Source organism: Asparagus officinalis, chromosome 8 (assembly GCF_001876935.1).
Source record: "Asparagus officinalis chromosome 8, Aspof.V1, whole genome shotgun sequence".
Lineage (NCBI taxonomy): Eukaryota > Viridiplantae > Streptophyta > Magnoliopsida > Asparagales > Asparagaceae > Asparagus > Asparagus officinalis.
The window spans coordinates 8,324,468-8,342,517 of NC_033801.1; the positions used below are offsets into that span (position 1 = coordinate 8,324,468).

General features: G+C 35.7%; 1 protein-coding gene across 5 annotated transcripts; it reads right to left on the bottom strand.

Moving 5' to 3' along the window:
- Positions 839–8,662, bottom strand: LOC109851237 (receptor-like serine/threonine-protein kinase ALE2). 5 transcript variants are annotated; one of them, XM_020421275.1, is made up of 13 exons: positions 8,479–8,662; positions 8,141–8,377; positions 7,845–7,932; positions 6,707–6,817; positions 6,498–6,632; positions 6,319–6,390; positions 6,146–6,241; positions 5,965–6,072; positions 5,009–5,380; positions 4,508–4,774; positions 3,155–3,544; positions 2,541–2,784; positions 839–2,060 (listed from the first exon to the last, which is right to left on the bottom strand). In XM_020421275.1, the coding sequence occupies exons 2-13, from the start codon at positions 8,150–8,152 to the stop codon at positions 1,433–1,435; spliced, it is 2,523 nt and encodes an 840-aa protein (XP_020276864.1). In that variant the 5' UTR covers positions 8,153–8,377; positions 8,479–8,662; the 3' UTR covers positions 839–1,432. The 5 variants fall into 5 exon arrangements, with proteins under 5 accessions (XP_020276864.1, XP_020276867.1, XP_020276866.1 ...); XM_020421278.1 differs by lacking the exon at positions 7,845–7,932 and having other exon boundaries at positions 8,141–8,277; XM_020421277.1 differs by lacking the exon at positions 7,845–7,932.

The window sequence follows — 18,050 nt, forward strand, 5'->3', positions numbered from 1 at the left end:
ACCAGACAACACAAATTATAACCTATGGTAATAAAAAAATAATTTAATACAGGAGCTGCAGAGATAAACAGAAATATGTGTCATTTATACAAATCATTTTCTTGATTCAAAGGTCCAAGGACGTCCACATAATTTAGATCTCAATGACTTATTTGCTCAATGAAACCTTTGTTCCACGTGATTCCTATTTCTATGCTATGTGAATTGCTGGCATTTGTTCATCCAGAAAATCAGATTGCAGCTCTGCTGCAAGATCATGTTTTATGTTGTCTGATGATGTAAACAATAACTCAGAAAACCAAATTAAATAATAGGTAAAGAATAAGCTGAAAAGGAAGGAAAATACATAGCTTGATATTATATCCTCCTCCTTGTTGGTTTTCAACAACAAAGCAAAAGAATTCATTTCTTGATTTTGTTTTTCCTTTACCTCCCAATCCAATACATACAAGGCATTGTTTACCTTGCAGGGAAGGCAACTGAGGAAAAGGACCATGAAGTTTCAGGTACAAGCTAAAGTGGCAAATTTTGCAAGGCAAGTAAAATTACAAGGCAGAACCAATGATGTAACTCTTAAGAATGTAATGCCCAAGATCAAGTGCCGCAATAAGATTCGTTGCGTTGCGCCCTTTTCTGTCATCGACATTGAAGTGTTAAAAGTAACATCAATCTTCGGTTTGCCAAGTACTTAACCAGTAAGAAGAAAGTATCAATCAGTGAGGAACATAGAGTCAAAAAAGCAAATCACTTTTTCAAGCATCATAGTTTCTTACTTTCTACCACTTAAGAACAGGGCACGAATTTGAAGTTCAGGGCATTTCGAGCAGAATACATCATTAATTAATACAGATTAAAGAACACGCAAGTAATAAAGATACAATGAATAACAGTGGAGATAAATGTTACCTCTCCTAGTCAGGAACTCTGTATATTTACAAGGATTCACGAAGATTTCAAGCTCTAGAAACTTTTATTTATTCCAATTACAAAAGCTGGTCACCCCCAGTTCAAAACTCGTATTTTCAAACATACCAACTGCTACTTAAGTAGGCAGGTTTATTGAAATCCAAAAGAATCACACATCCAATATTAACTGATGAAGGACCAACTCTCATCCCTCTATAAATCACCTCTTTATTGCCTAAGAAACACTTATTCCCCATGACTGATATTTTATCTATAGATTTAATGTTTAACTCGATCCTTTCGCCTAACTGTGGATAGACCCCCCCTGTAGTTTTATCGTCGCAGATAGAACCCCTGAGTGCTTTTTGACGATTTACCGTCAGAGAAAGAGAAATTCTTTTTTCTGAAAGACCTCCTGAGGGGTAAACGAGCCACAAAATTTTAACTCAGGGGTCTATCTGCAACCAACAATAGAACTACAGGTAGTCTACCCGCAATCTGGTGATTTAACTCTGGAGTCCATCTTTTATAGCCATTCTTGACTGCAACCCAATCCTTTGCTTCCAGTCCCATGCTCACTCATGCTTCCACTAGACAAACCTTTTACGCCTTGACATACCTGCCTACTTCTGCCTGTTCTCAAAGGACCAGAGCTCGAATACATGCGAACAGAACTTGAATCATCCCTATTATATCTTTCCGATATACTAAACATGTCGGATACTGATATCACTGTTTCTTCTTCAAGACCTAAATCTCTACTGATCCTTATTTCTCTATCTGAAACATTTAACTCCTGTTGACTGCAACTGCCCGAGTTCTCATTGCACACTAACTTCAAGGCTTGGACCACTTCACCCATAAATGGCCGCTGAGAGACTTCAGGCTGGACACACATTGAGGCAATGGCTGCAACTTTCGCCAAACTGTCAAATGAGAAGTTATTGCCGAGCGATGGGTCTACAATAGCTTCTAACCCTTCTTTGCTTGTGAGAAGAGGACGAGCCCATGTAACTAAATTTTCTTGCCCGGGAGATCTCAGCATGTCCACTGGCTTTCTACCCGTGAGAAGCTCAAGAAGGACAACTCCATAGCTGTAAACATCGCTTTTTACAAGGAGATGCCCCGTCATAGCATACTCAGGTGCCACATAACTGAGAGGAAAAGGAGGGTAGCTTACGTTATTGAAAAAAATAAGTAAATTGCCAGCAGAGAAAGAAGGGTAAAGTTCATAATTTTGCAGGAAAGTCCCTGAGGTTTGTTTTTCCTACTGAATCACCGAAATTTTTCCCACAAACCCCCCAAATCTCCAAAGATTCTCAAACAACCACCAATGAAGTTCTGACTTTTCCCTCAAAACCCAAAAAAGCAAGAAGAAGAGGAGAAGATGAGCCCCAGAGAAAACAAGGAAAGAACAGAATTGAGCCGATAATAAGGTCCTCCAATCGCAACAGACACAAGTGGGGTTTTTGGGGGTTGGGGGTTAATATGGGACACATTGGAGTTTTGGAGGTTTTGTGGGAAAACATTTCGGAGAAAACCAAAGTTCAGGGGCCTTTCGTGGTAAACGCCCCAAAATTTTGGGGGGGCTTTGTGAAATTTACTCAAGAAAGACGTTTGAGGGAACTTCATACCCAAAAGTTCCCATAACACGTGTTGAAATGTGCTCGTTTTGTTCACCCAATGCTGCCCTTGCCAGGCCAAAATCACAAACTTTGGGTGTAAAATCGTACTCCAGCAAGATATTGCTAGATTTGAAATCTCGATGTATTACATGAGGGTCTGAATCTTCATGAAGATAGGCTAGACAGCGAGCTGCACCAAGTGCAATCTTCATTCGAGAATTCCAATCGAGTGGGGTGATTTCCTTGTCTCCTCCTATAAGAACTCACAGCCAAAAGTTTTCATGTTAGGAGAATGACAAGTGAAAAAAAGGGTTAATTGCACATATACCCCTGTAGCATTGTTGTTTTGTACTTACTGCCCTTGTAGTTTGATTGTTGCAGATAGGCCCCGTAGGTTAAGGTTTTTTGACTCTTTTATTCTCACAGACTCGCTAATTTCACCAAGGGGCAATAGCTGCCAAAATTTTCACGAAGGGTAAATGAGCCAAAAAAAATAACCCAGGAGATCTTCTGCAACAATGAAACTACTGGGGTAGCAAGTGCAAAACAGCGCCACTACATGGGGTGGGGTAACCATAAACAAATCATGAGGATTTTCACTCAGAAACAAAAGATCTGCTCACCATACAAATGAGACTCTACACTGCCATTGGGAATGAGTTCATAAACTAAACAGCGGAGGTATTCCTCTGTGCATATACCAAGCAGCTTGACTAGGTTTCTGTGATGCAAGCGACTAAGCATCTCAACCTCTGCCATGAATTCTCTTATACCCTGTTGATCATCTCTCTTAAGAACCTTTACTGCCACTTGAGTTCCATCTTTGAGAGTACCTTCATACACAAGCCCAAAGCCCCCTTCTCCAATTATTCTAGAATCGTTGAAATTATTTGTAGCATTTTCTATTTCTGATAAACTGAATGTTTTCACTGAGCCTATATGAGTTGCAATACTCGAACTCATCGAAACTGATCCTGAGCTGAGCCTGCTTCCAAATCTAGAGAATCCAGCCCCTGCAGTAAATTAAATATAACGTACAGGAATCATAAGTAATTTAGGTTTAGTTCATTTTTCCCATAAGGAACTTAAGTGCTCTAAGCTGTGAAGCCCTCGACGAAGTTTGCGATTGTGACTCCCTGTTATACAAAGTAAATGATATTATATTTATATGTGAAGGCACGACACCCATGAAGCTTGATTTTTTTTCGCATTTTCTTTATTAAGAAAATAGCAAATATACAATATTAGAAATTTTTTACCATAGTATTTTACTAATGTTTGCTTGTCTATCCATGACGATTAGGGGTGCATACGGTCTGGATACAGCTCGGAAATGATATTTATCATTTCCATATCTGCTCACCAATCACGGATAAGGATATGCCTCAGTTAGAAAAATTCATATTCATATCCGCTAAAATCTAATACGTATATGGATATGCATACGAATATATTAGCGGATATGCGTGTGGATACAAAACAGATGATAAAACTAGATAATATTGAAAAAACTATAGTTCACATGATACAAGAGAGTTCATTAATGTGTTTGTTATATCTGAAAAACTAAGATTAGATATATTGATCATCAAAATTAACCTCAAATCCAATAATCTTAGGATTAAAACTGTTACAACAATATGACCATTATATATTCATATATTTCGGAAACGGGTCTGGATACTTCAGTACATAACCATATCTGTAACATATCCTATCGGTTATAGAATTTAGTAACCGTATCCGTATCTATAGTAACCATATCCATATCTTAATAGATACAGATACGGATATTTCCTCGAATACAGATATTTTTGTGCATCCCTAATAATGATGAAGCACAACAGAATCGTTAATTATCAATCACTTTCAGTTTCTTTTAACTTTTCTCTGTTCAGTGATTATGTACATTACTTAGTTAATAACTGATAAATAACAGATAAAGAATGACGGTTGATAATTTTACAGTATTTTACCTGATGATTTCATAAAGGTTGGCAGTGAAGTAAGAAGAACTGGCTTGGTCTGATGTTTGTAATAACTATTTCTAAGAAACAAAGCCAGAGCAATTCCGACACAGAGGAGTAGGGTCATTATACATGAAACAACGATAACAGCAGCTAAGCTACTGCTATGTTTTTCTTTTGGTTTATTCACATCAACTGCAAACGGATGTATTATCACTGGGTTGTTTCCATAACCAAATGCTCGTGTCGGGGCTGCAGGTGGAGATGGAGGTAAACCTGTAAAAATTCAAGGAGCAAAAAGGAATTTGAAGAAATCAGTTTTGAACAGAAGTAATGGATTCTAAGAAAATAACGTGTTTCGACAGCCATTCCTCTTGTAATAAATTATTAAAAGAAAAAACCAGAAGAAAATAAGCGAACTAAAATTTTCTATTCCTAAAAACTTTTAGCCCTAAATTACTGCCTCACATAGGAGTACACAAGACACAGCAATGAGATAGGGATTCTCACCTGGATAGAGAACATACAGTACATCATAATTCCCAAAATATGATGTTTTTATGGAGAATTGTTTGTGCCAGAACTTCTTGTAGGCTGAAAATGCTGTGTTGTTATCAAACTTTTCTCCACGAGGCACTAGATTAATCAATACAATGGTCTTCTCAGGCTCACCACTGGCAGCATTTGCTCCCATAATTCGAACCTGACTTTGTTCCATCAAAACTCCAGATGCAATTTCCTGGGCGAGCTCCGAGACTAAAGGGAAGAATGCATATAATGCTACACTTACTCGAAGTCCAACTTTCATGGGCAAAACACAGGAACATGGAGTCCCTGGGGGCGTATTTGTTAAAGGCTCTGTGCAAAAAGTAGAGCTGCAATCTGTATGCAGAGAAAACACTACTGTTATTTTCTGCCCCAAGTTCTAATGGAATCAACATATCTTTGAATTGTTATGCAAATGTAAGTCCAGCCCCATTGATATTGCAAATTTAAGAGCAGCAAGAAGAGGCAGAAACAATTTGTACAATCACAGCACAACTGGTCCATCACAAATTTAAACCAGCACTAAAAACAAAAGTTATTTGCACTTAAATACTCCAAAATGTACGCCATTTTGAACTTTGATACCCCAAAGATTCTTTTTCCCCCAAAAATATCCCGAAGTTAAAACAAACATTTAAACTTCGATACCCTATAATTAGTTAACAGGGGGTTTAAACTTTTCAGAACTTTGAGGTATTTTTTGGGAAGAGAAACCTTGGGGTATCCAAGTTAAAGATGGTGTAAATTGGGGTATTTAAGTGCAAATAAACCTGAAAACTATGAAGATATAAAGTTTGGATAAAAGTTCGTTGTCAACATGTACAAAATCTACAGATTAAATGGCTAAATTACTGTCCCAAGTCCCAACAGCAAGATTTCTAAACAAAAGGACTAAAAAACATGAAAGCAAGCATGAATACCGAGATTAGGAGGCGGAGGTGGCAATGATTTAACAGGTTGTGGCCATGGCGCTGGTTGATTCTTTGAGAAAGATCCAGAAGGAGAAACCACAGGCGGATTAATGGGTGCTGTAGACATGAGAATAAGATTACACAAAGAAAGAAAAAATAGGAAATACATGGAGAAATATATCCTATTTACCATGCATATGAAAAGCTGTTGATGTTGATGAAGGTGCCGGGGCCCTTTCGTTATTAGCTGAAGGATACGGAGCATTGATAGGAGAGCGAGAAGAGCCTGCAACATAGAACCTGGTTTAATTAGAACAAATTTCTTGTTATTTCCCTGTATTAATTCTTCTTATTTGACTTTACCATGAATGAAAGGAGGAGAAGCACGGTGCCTTCTCCCCTTTCTCTGAATTACTTGTAGAGGATGTGAAGGAGCTGAAGGGGTCACATGATCTTTAATTAAAATGAAAAATATATGCAGAAAAAAACATGGTTGACAAACTATTACCATACTTTATTCACAGATATAAGTATATAACAACCTGGGAGGTAAGAAGGAGAGAGTACAAAAGCAGGAGCTAATGCAGGGCTGTGAAATATCCTTTCTACCGGAGGTAGGGGACGTGAAGTGGAAGCAGCATGGGAATGATGTGCAGGACTTTGCACTGAAATAGGTCCTGTAGGTAAGATTATACATAAAATTAGTATTTGTGAATCTGTTAGTTTCGGAATTGTTAAGAATAATATGTACCTTTTAAATGTGAACGATCCGTAGGGTATACATGGCTTGATAGTTCACTTGGTGGTAGAGCAACAAACCTCCCGGACCTATTTATGTAGTCAGCGGGAGAACTAATTGATGCTGTAAAAGGAAACAAACATTTAAGAACATTGTAAAACTGCTTATAGTGAATTAAGTTTATTTAATATTGTTTACTTCTCATGTAATCCTTTCTCTAATAGATAGGCATTATAGAGGCGGCCAGGCAGAGAATCTAGGGTGTGCATAAAACATAAATCTAAGTTTAAATTTTCAATCATATTTTTCTGATGATCTAATCTCTGCATTGCATAGAACATAAAAATGAAAATCTAAGTCTTAATTGTTAACTCCTTCAGCCCTGCTAGATTGAGAACCATCGATAATGGATAGAAGAGGATTCAAATTAGTATCATGATCCCCAGATGACTAATAGTTAGATGACTAGACTGTACAATTCTAAACTGAACATATGCAAGAGATGACTGATAACAGCGAATGGCTTCTGAAACTAAGGAACTTTGACATGCAAAGAATTACTGCTTCTGAAAGCATCGTTAATGTCGTGTGTCTTGAATTCTATGACTACAATTCATTTGATTATCAGAGCCGAATTAGTAATGTGGAAATAAAAATATTGCAGAAGAAACTTTTGTAATGGAGGAAAGTGCTTGTGCAATGAGGTTTCTATATAGAATATGATTATATGCATTTAAATTCAGTGACTGTTATGAGATATTGGAGTGCATTTAGGATCAGAATTTGAATGGTATTGCACTATTTCTCTCCTTACAACTTGATTAGTGAATATATGCTCATCCTTTCCCACGAACAGAAGCCAGGGGCCAAATCACGTAAATCTCCATGTACTTTCGTGCCTTTCTATACTCGATAATTTTATATTTGTGCTTCGAGCAATTCTTTCTTCAGGGACTTTGTCGCAACAATTACAATGTTTTTGTCTAGGATTTTGTTATAACAATTATCACGAGTAATTTGATGGTATCGGTGAAAGATTCCGGAAAGGATCGTTTAGATTAATCTATATCCCAATGTCATCTGAAAGCTCCAAAACTAGTTTTTGGAAAATAAAAATGCACACATTTCAACTCTAATCCCATGAAGTAACCTCTGATAGAATGTCTTGTTCCACATTCATCTCTATCAAGCCCAAGCACTGGAATTAAGCATATGCTGCCGAACTGAATTTCAACACTCTACAAAATAAGGGGAAATTTATTGTTACGAAAGTATGACCAACAATCTATTACCCTGTCCCCAACCAATGTCAATCAGGTACATAAATTCATCAAAAATAGTAACTTTTTACCCCCAATTAGTATTCGAATAAGAACACAAATACCTAAAATGACATAGAACCATAAAAACACATCAAAATGTGACTTTGGGGATGAAAGCATTTACCTCTGGATCCATGGATGCCTAAAACACCAAATGCAATGAAGAGAACCCATGAGAGAGAGATTATCTGCAGCCCTCTCATCCTCTGCTGCTTCCCCCTCAAAAAGCCCAACTCAGAGATCAAAATCCCCCAAAGAATTCTAACATCCCAAATGCATCTCAGAGTAAAGAGAAGTCATGGGATTAAAATCAAAAGGACCCACAAGCAATAATGGAAGCTCATTGTCAAAGGAGACAACACTGAACAAAACCCATGTCAAATTAATGGAAGGAAACAACAAAGAAGAACACAATGCAGATTCTTACGAAAGATTTGATTTTGGGAAATGGGTATATCTCACCTCCTGTCATCTTACTCGTTTGAGAGAGGCATCACTTCAGCAGAAAGCATAGCAATGTGCATTTGAAATTAGAAGAAAAACATGTGGGAGGTCATAAAAGTGACTTGAGAGGTCATTGAAGCATTTACTTCAGTTGTGTGGACTGGCGCTTTTTTCCCCTAATGTTTAGATTCTTTGTTTGGATCTGAGATTGTCTATTGTGAGAAGGACTAGAAGTGTCGTCGATTTATTTTATTTTTTATTTTAATTTTCTTTGGTAAATTTCACATACCCCTTCATCTTTTTGCTAACTTGGAGCTAACCACCTGAACTTAAAAAAATGTCGCTCGACCCCCCAAACTTTTGGGTATGTCAAAAAGTTCAAATATTTGCAATTACTCAACAACACCCTCACAGGTCACAGCGTAACCCCCGACTATTTTAGCATAACCCAACTTCCAAAATTATTTCAGAAAAACCCTGTGAACTTTTGATGAAGTTTCAAAAAACCCTTATTACCCCGTTTGGGGATATATGTCTAAAAACCACAAACATCTGGGGGCTTGTTTACGGTATTCCCAGAAATCAGGGGGATAATTGACATTTTTTGTAGTGCAGAGGAGGTATCTCAAAATGGTCAAAAGACGGGGGGGTTATGTGAAATTTACCCGTTCTTGTTTCCGTCTTGTTGGTCGGCAGATCTTGAGGAGCACGGGGATTGGATTATTATTAGCTTTTGTTGCAGGAGAGCTTTTAGTTGGGCCTCTTTTCAAGTGGGCCCGGGTTAACTGATGTTGATTCTCTCCGTCAGTGGTCCTAATGGCCAATCTAAGGATGCAAATTTAGGGACTTGTGATTTTTGGTAACGCAGCAAATTTTGTATTAACTTCCATTTAATGAGGAAACAATGGAGGATGGGTTGGCCGTGCAAGTTGGCAGAGACCATTCACCTAAGCCTTAATTGTTGTCCTGGTTAGTGTTACGTCAACTTGTAGTTAAATAACCAAACCAGGAAATAACCAAGAAGGAAGAAAGAGCAGAGACCACCAAAGGCTGTAAATTCCACCTCAGCTGTGTTCTAGTAGAAATATTTAAGTATCCTTGCTATTATGACCTCAAGAATTAATCATGTCTGTATGTATTTGGTCAAGAAACAGTAATACAGAATGTAGCAGGCTTCTTATGCGATGTGTGACTGCCGAATGACAATAATACAATCGAGTCGAATTGAATATTAAAATGTTTTTATTTACATTTGTGTAACATATTCAGATTTTAATCCAAATTTGAATAATTACCAAAAAAAAATTCTCTTGATTGACCTATGCGCTACTCTAACACCCATCCAACCTAGTTCTCATTCTTGTCTTGGTCTCTATGAAGGTCATCGGTTATTAGCAGTATTAGGTCTTCATGTCAAGAAGCCAATCTAAGGATTAGCACTATGCAGCTAGTAGCCTATACAGCAGGGACTCAAAGACAATGCTGACTGTGACAGGAAACTTTGGAGAGAGTGGTCTCGGTTTATTCTAGTTCTGGTACCTAACTTTAGAGTATTGCATCTCCAGAAGAATAAATATCTCTAATCTCACTTTTAAGTAGCAGAGGTTTTTAGTTCATTTCATGTTAATATGCTTAAAGGATGAGAGGTGTTTCCTTAAGTTACAGGTTTCATTAACTAAGTTTAGATAATACTGGCATTTAAGTGACAATGTATGTTATGAGGTACATAAATTGGTGAGGAAATCTTCTGCAAGTGAGTTTTAGAAGGCAAGAGAACGGTAGGCAGGATTGAAGGTAAAGCAAAGCAATGGATAGAAACATCCAAAGCAAATGTCAATGGGTCCCCCAATCTTCCAAACATTTTTGGTGGATTTTGGTTGCTCTCTTCAGCTGTATTCAATTGGATACATACAATTTTTGCATGTATAAGGTCCTTAATTCAATGGATACCTTGGATTTTTATTGATTAAGGAATCTCATGATAATTAGTAGAAGTGGTTATCTTTAATCTGCTTAAATCTCATCTAACTAATCTTAGGCTAGCTGTCATTCATGGTGTATAGAGAGACACTGATACTAGTTTATCATCTTCAGACTCGGACCAAAAGGGTCTTAAGTTCACAATGGATACGAGTCATAGACTCACATGACTAATAGATGAGTAGTTGATTAGTTAATTATTCACTCTCCAAGTCATTACAATATTTTAGATTATTAGGATCTTACATGGTCTTGTCATTGGATTCGTGTCCTCTCAACTACCATCAATAGTAATTCCTATTTAGACTTAGGGCTTGTTTGTTTCACCCTTTTATAGAATAGGATTAGTATTTGGGCTCTGACAGTGGCATTTTCGTAATTTTTGGATTCTTTGTGAATCCTATTCTGGAGTTTGACTCAGCAAAAATTTTGGGATTTCAATTCTCTTAAAGTAGCTACAGTTGTCCTTTTTTATAGAAACCCAATTCCGAGCTTTGGGTTCGGATTTGGACGAGATTTCTGACAGTGAGCTATGTCGTCGATTCCGATTCCGCATCTTCACGATTTCGATCCCTAAAATCTGGAATCGATGTTCCGCTCCCGCCTCATCTCCCTCTTCTTCGCGCCTCTGCTCCCGCGCTTCGTCTTCTTCAACCTGGGTTCGGGCCTCTTTCTCGAAACCCTAGCTGCTGGTTTCCACGAGCTTGTTGGTGGGTTTCTTGCCTTCGATTCTTGGTAATCCCTTCTGGTTGGGGTCTTCTTCAACTTGGGTTCGGGCCTCTTTCTCGATCTTGTTCTGGTTGGAGTGTGGCTACGGTGTTTTCTTTGACTTCGGTGGGTTTTTTGCTTGAACCCTCTGCAGTAAGGTATAAAAATTTCCCCCTCTTACTTTGGCTTATTTCTCCAGTGATTTGATGAATTAATTTAAATTTTGAAGCATATGAGAAATAGAGGCTGATAGCAATTTCAAAGATTTAAGCGATTAATTTCATAATATTAAAGCAAAACAATTCATGCGGGTATCTGTGTAGTGGATTTTTGGTAAATGTGCAAGAATTAGGTTGTTAGGTAGATTAATTTCATGCGGGTATCTGTGTAGAGATTAATTTCATAATATGTTTCAAATCAGTCTTTTAATAACTTTAATTGCTGTTTTTTTCCTTTATCTAATTTTTTTGTGTGCGTGTAAATTATTAGTAATCTAACCATATAGTTTGTTTGTTTTGGGTCTATCTTGCTTGTTTAGAATTGTGTGAGATGGAATGCAACATTAGTTAAAATAATTTTTATTTCAATTAGGTTTCTTGCTTTAAAAGAAATAAATATTTGTATCAATTATCTACTTAATTTTGATATCAGGTAAGCTTTCTGTTGTTGGTTGCTTTGTGCAGCATTTGCTGCTGCTGCTGGTTGCTTTGTGCAGCATTTGCTGCTGCTGGTTGCTGGTTTGTGCCTGTTTTGAGCTTTCTGCAGCAGTTGTTGCTGCTGGTTGCTTTGTGCAGCATTTTACTGCTGTTGCTGGTTGCTTTGTGCAGCATTTGCTGCTGCTGGTTGCTGGTTTGTGCCTGTTTTGAGCTTTCTGCAGCAGCTGCTGCTGCTGGTTGCTTTGTGCAGCATTTGCTGCTGCTGCTGGTTGCTTTGTGCCTGTTTTGAGCTCTCTGCAGCTCATACTGCTGCTGGTTGCTGGTTTGTGCCTGTTTTAAGCTTTCTGAAGCAGTTGTTGCTGCTGGTTGCTTTGTGCAGCATTTGCTGCTGCTGCTGGTTGCTGGTTTGTGCCTGTTTTGAGCTTTCTGCAGCAGTTGCTGCTGCTGCTGGTTGCTTTGTGTCTGTTTTGAGCTTTCTGCAGCTCATGCTGCTGCTGCTGGTTGGTTTGTTGCTGGTTTGTTGCTTTGTGCAGCATTTGCTGCTGCTGGTGGTGGTTGGTGTGTGCTTGTTTTGAGCTTTCTGCAACTCATGCTGGTTGTTGTTTCTTCCTGGTTTGTGCCTGTTTTGAGCTTTCTGCAGCTCATGCTCTTGCCTTTGTTTGTGCAGCATTTGCTGCTGCTGCTGGTTGGTTTGTGCCTGTTTTGAGCTTTGTGCAACTCATGCTGCTGCTGCTGGTTGGTTTGCCTTGCCTGTGGTTTTCCTTGCACTTGATATGTGGCAATGATGATGATCAACGTTTACTGAGAATGCAACCTAACTTACATCGTTTATTATATCCAGATGAGGCAATATTTGAGATGAGATTGCAGCCTACATTGAATTGGCAATGTCTAGGCGAGGCAATTCATCTTTATAATGCAATCTGTAATAAACATGTTTAAGTTATAGGTGGGGCAATCAATGATGACAAGTTGATCTATTACTGAGCCATACAATATCAATAAGAATTTGTACCCAGTTCAAACAACAGATTTCATTACATCCTCAGTAGTTTTTGCAAGTACAGGTACATGACATGAAGTTTGTAATAATTAAAATAACACAAAAATTTGCTAAGAAAATTGCAGAAATTTTCCAAACTAGTAGTTGATTTTCGACAAGTCTCAATTCTTTCTCCAGCTTCTTTGATTGCAAAATATATTTTTCTCCGTACCTATTTTCTTTGACATATTGGCTTCCTTGGTTGCTTGATGACTCTCCTCTTTCTTCAGCCCATTCGAAAAAATTGCATTCTTTATTTGGGAATTTTGCACACCCCCAATAACGCCTACCCTTATTTTTACCATTCTTGCACACTTTCATCGGTGTTCGGAGATGGCAGTCGCAATAAACTTCATAATCCTGCCAGCACTCTTCTGATATCATTTTCATGTGGGGACAACAAACTGAAGACAATGGGAATTTTATAAATGCTGAAATTAAGAATGTTTGGATTAATTGTGAGGCCTCAAGGTGAATTTATAGCCACCAAGTTCCACTTCTAGCCGTTGCTACAGTATTCTGACTAATACATTTGAAATCTGAATTTTTTGAGGCTTCAAAGAGCCGTTGCTACAGTGTTTCCAGCACAAAATATAAAATAATTGCCTCTTCTAGCCGTTGCTACAGGAATATTTAAATTGATAAAGAGGCTGCTGTTGCTACAGTGTTTATTCCCAAAAAAAGAGACTTTTTGAAGCAAACATAGTATTAGGAATTGGACCAATTCTATAAATGTTAGATTTCTAATCCTTTGGGTGAAACAAACATAGAATGCCAAAAAAATAGGATTCCATAAAACTTCAACTTGTCTATAAAATTTTTATGGATTAGGTTGGAATCCATAAATAAAATAGGATTCCTAATCCTATTCCTACACTCTATTGAACCAAACAGGCCCTTATGTGATTCCTTCTAATATATCTAACCACTGTATCCTGGATAATTTAATTTTATATTTAGTTTTTACTCAAGCAAATTATAACCCTCAGTTAAGTGGTTAGAGGACATGAATCCTTTGTTGTTATCCCATAAAAGTCCACTGTGATTATTCATGTAGCTATTAGTAGGGTTTCACCCCCCCCTTACAACCACCTTAAAAGTACAAGAACTACCGACCATTTTCAATTTATACGTAAATCATCTTCAAAGCGGATTTTTGTTCCAATCAACCAGCTCCTAATCAATTTTTGCATTGAAAACCCAAAAATACCACTTACAACTTTATTCAAGTCACATGACTACTTTGTTAATGTTTAGGTCAATTTAGGATACAGGTCATATACAATATATGTGTATTTTTTAAGGTTATTTTTTATTTTTAGTGAAAATTTGTCTATGAAGTGGTTGATGGGAACAAAAAACCACTAAAAATGATTTACATATAAATTGAAAGTGAACGGCGGTTGCGATAAAATGACCGTATTTTTTAAGGTGGTTTTCCTGAAAAAGCCCTAATTAGTACCCACCATCCAATTCATTATCACCTTTGTTTTCTTTGATTTGTACTAGTAATACCATAATGTGCAACAGAATTAAAAAGCTGAACACATCTTTTCTTAAGAAATAACTGCTTCATTTCCTAATGCAATTTGATGTGATGTCTCAGTGCTACTTTCCTTTTTTTTACAACCAATAACCATGTGCAAGTGCATCTCCCTTGGCCATTCCAACATCAAAACAGTTTGTCTTCTACTTTTATCCACATTTTCCTTCTTTTAGCTGTAAGATGAAAGACATGAGAGCTTTGCCTCGTCTGAGTTTTCATGCACGTGATATGTTGCTTCTCACCTACCCTTACAAGGATCCTTTACATAACTCTGAATTTATAATTCTGATTGTTTTATTATGATGAGGAATCAAAGTGAATTATTTAGCCAAGAAACTAATATAGACTAGAATCTTCTTTTAAGCAAGTGAAGCGAAAATAAGTCAGAGTAGTTTCTACTACCCGCTAGCTACGTAGAGAGCTCCATCTGTGTGGCCAAAGGACCACAAGATGTCACATGCACCATTGACATGTATCAAAACCTCAAAGTGGGGAAGACTAAAGAAGAGATTTTTTTTTTTATCCTTGATCCAACTAACTTTTGTTCTATTGTAGTAGCATCCGGAAATTTTTCAATAAATGAAATAATTAATAGACCATAATGATACAAAAATCTATGATTCTTCTTCATCATCTCACTGCCCATCACTACCTTATGTGTTCAACTTAAAGCCGTGAATCATATAACTTCAACCATCTTTTACTAGAACATACATTAAAGCAAATAGCTGTAAAATTCACCAGAGGATGTCACATCAACTTCCTCCTTCACAACTTCACTGTCATCACATCTAAACTGTCCACTAATATTACAATCCTAGAAAAATATCTTAACCTTTAATTTAAAAATCTCTCTATACAGTAAAATCTAAATTTTTCATCAAACACAATATCTTTTGTACCTAATTCTAAATATCCTAAAAATTCTCAAGAATTCATGTTCCATATAATATCATTGAGGCGCTTCTTCTCGGAGAATATTTTTTCAGTTTTTATTCTACAACCCATTGAGGCTCTTTTGCTCAGAGCAAAAAAATAAAATTTAGGTTTTTATCCTGTAACCCTCGAGAATCTTAATTATCATCATCATTGAAAAGTTAAAGATCGAAGAAAGCCCACCATCTAAGTTTAATTTCGGCACAATATTCTATAAACCTTTCATTATGTTAAATTTTTTATGAGTGCTGCTACGGGGACCCAAAATATGGGACCAATGGAGGGGACAGGTGAGGTATCCCCTCCCTATTGCAAAATGAGTTGACCATGCCACCTCATTGCATCTCATTATGCAATAGGGAGGGGACACATCACCTATCCCCTCCCTTGGTCCCATATTTTGCATCCTTAAATCATTTTTTATTTTTTATATCCAAAAGTTATTTTTATTCATAATGATGCATATATAGATTGAAACTTTTATATTTAATTTATTTAATATACTACAATAAAAGCTATTTCTTAACCTTTAAATTTTTAATCAAAATATTTAAAAACAAAGTATATAATTTTTTCTAGAATTAGGGTTTTTTAATCCAAATATCTAAAATTTTGAATCTTTTAAAATTTAATTTCTAACTTTTTGAAATATTGCATTATTGATTTTAGAAATTTTCTAATTTTTCTCAAGATATTAGAAGCTTTTAAATTTTTAAAAATCTAATTTTAATATTTTTTCAAATTAAGCCAGTTCCTAACGATGAAATATTATAATACTAATTTTAGATTTTTTTTTCCTTGAAATTTCTGTACTTTTGAATTTTTATTTAATTTTTCTCAAAATTTTATTTAATTTTACTAAATTTAGTACTAATTTTGAGATTAATTGATATCAAAATTTGAAACAAATTCAAGTTACCGAACTTATGCACCCAAATTCAAGTTACCAAATATATGTGTAATCAATTCATATTTTAAGGAAATTAATGGAAAGTTCTAACTTCAATTAAGTTACCAAATTTAGATCATGTTCCTATTTTCCAAATTACACTGAATTTTATACTATTTTCAAAATTCATTAATAACAAAATTCTTCAAAATAGTAATTTTGAGATTAATGAATACCAAAATTTCAAACAAAATTTACAAAATTAATTAATATCTAAAATAATTAGTAGCAAATTTTTTCAAAATCATTTAGTACTGGATATATTTCCTAATTTTGGAAATTTATAATTTAAATTTTTGAATATTGGGTTTTTATTTTAAGATATTTTTCAAAATTTCTTTTTATCCAAAATTTTTTAGTTTCAAAATTTCTGAAATAGAAATAAATAAATAGTGACAAATTACCAAATTTTAGATATTCTGTTTTCTTGAATTTTCTAAAATATTATATTTCTAATTTTTCTCACAATATTAGAAATTTTAAATTTTAAAATATATAACTTTAATTATTTTCAAATTAAGACCTAATTCCCAATTCTAAAATATTATAATACTGATTTTAGGTTTTTCCTACCTTGGAATTTCTGTATTTTTTAATATTTTGTAAATTTAAATTTTCTCAAATTTCTCAAATTATACCAAATTTAATACTAACTTTTAGATTAACTAATACTAAAATTATTTCAAACTCAAGTTACCAAATTTCTATATAATAGATTCATATTTTTAGAAAATTAATGGAAAAAATCTAACTGTAATGAAATTTTCACATTTAGATCATGTTCCTATTTTCAAATTAAATCAAATTTAATATTATTTTTGGAATTAATTAATGAGGAAACTATTCAAAAACAATAATTTTGATTTTACTGAATATTAAATTTTCAAACAAATTTTAAAAACTTAATTAATATTGAAATGAAAAGTCACTAATTAATATTCCACATTCAATGTAATGTCCACATTCATTTTGTCTTTTAGGTTTCCACAAAATGACTTTTAGATTTCAACACTCCCCCTTGGACATTACTTTGAGATGTCAATGCCTCGTTAAAAACCTCGCTGGAAAACCTAGTGGGAAAAAACCAGTCGAGGAAAAGAGTACATGACATACATACATTATTTCAGTTACATCAGTTGTCTCATTAAAAACATTTCGCTAAGAAAAACCATGTAGGACAAAACCTTAGCAAAGGAAAAAAGAGGACAACTATAGATCTTCGGGATCCAAACTTGTGCTGCATTAGCTGCCTCGTTAAAAACCTTTGGCTAAGAAAAAACCCAATGGGACAAAAACTTAGCTAAGGGAAAAAGAGTACAACTACCGCCTTCAGGGCTTAATCTTCAGGATTATTCTGAAAAATAATTTTGCTCCCCCTCAAGACAACAAGCATTTAAGTCTATGCATACCGTGGTGGCCAAGCACGATATCATAAAATTAAAAGTTGATGTATTAAGGGATTTGGTGATCGAATCTTCTAGATTGTCACGACTTAGAGCGAACTTATCTGTGTTAATTTCATTATTATTTTCGAGTGCAAGTGGATAAAAATTTTCCACATCTCATTTATGCAACACAAGTTACATTATCCTTAGAAAGGACATCGGGGGTCATATCCTCGTTTAATATGCCACACGATCATCGAATGTGTTTTATCAGTGATTTTAACCATACACATTCTCGTGGGAGACGTATAGAGGAACAATCTCTGAGTGGTTTCAAGTATTAACCATTGTCTGCTTAATAAACCTCCAAAAAATAAATGGTACCACT

What these genes read in the sequence shown, in the direction of transcription:
- LOC109851237 (XM_020421275.1), bottom strand. An exon ending in GGATCGTTCACATTTAAAAG is followed by an intron (nt 6,633 to 6,706) that starts GTACATATTATT and finishes TCTTACCTACAG; the next exon opens with GACCTATTTCAGTGCAAAGT. An exon ending in TTCTCCTCCTTTCATTCATG is followed by an intron (nt 6,242 to 6,318) that starts GTAAAGTCAAAT and finishes TCTATGTTGCAG; the next exon opens with GCTCTTCTCGCTCTCCTATC.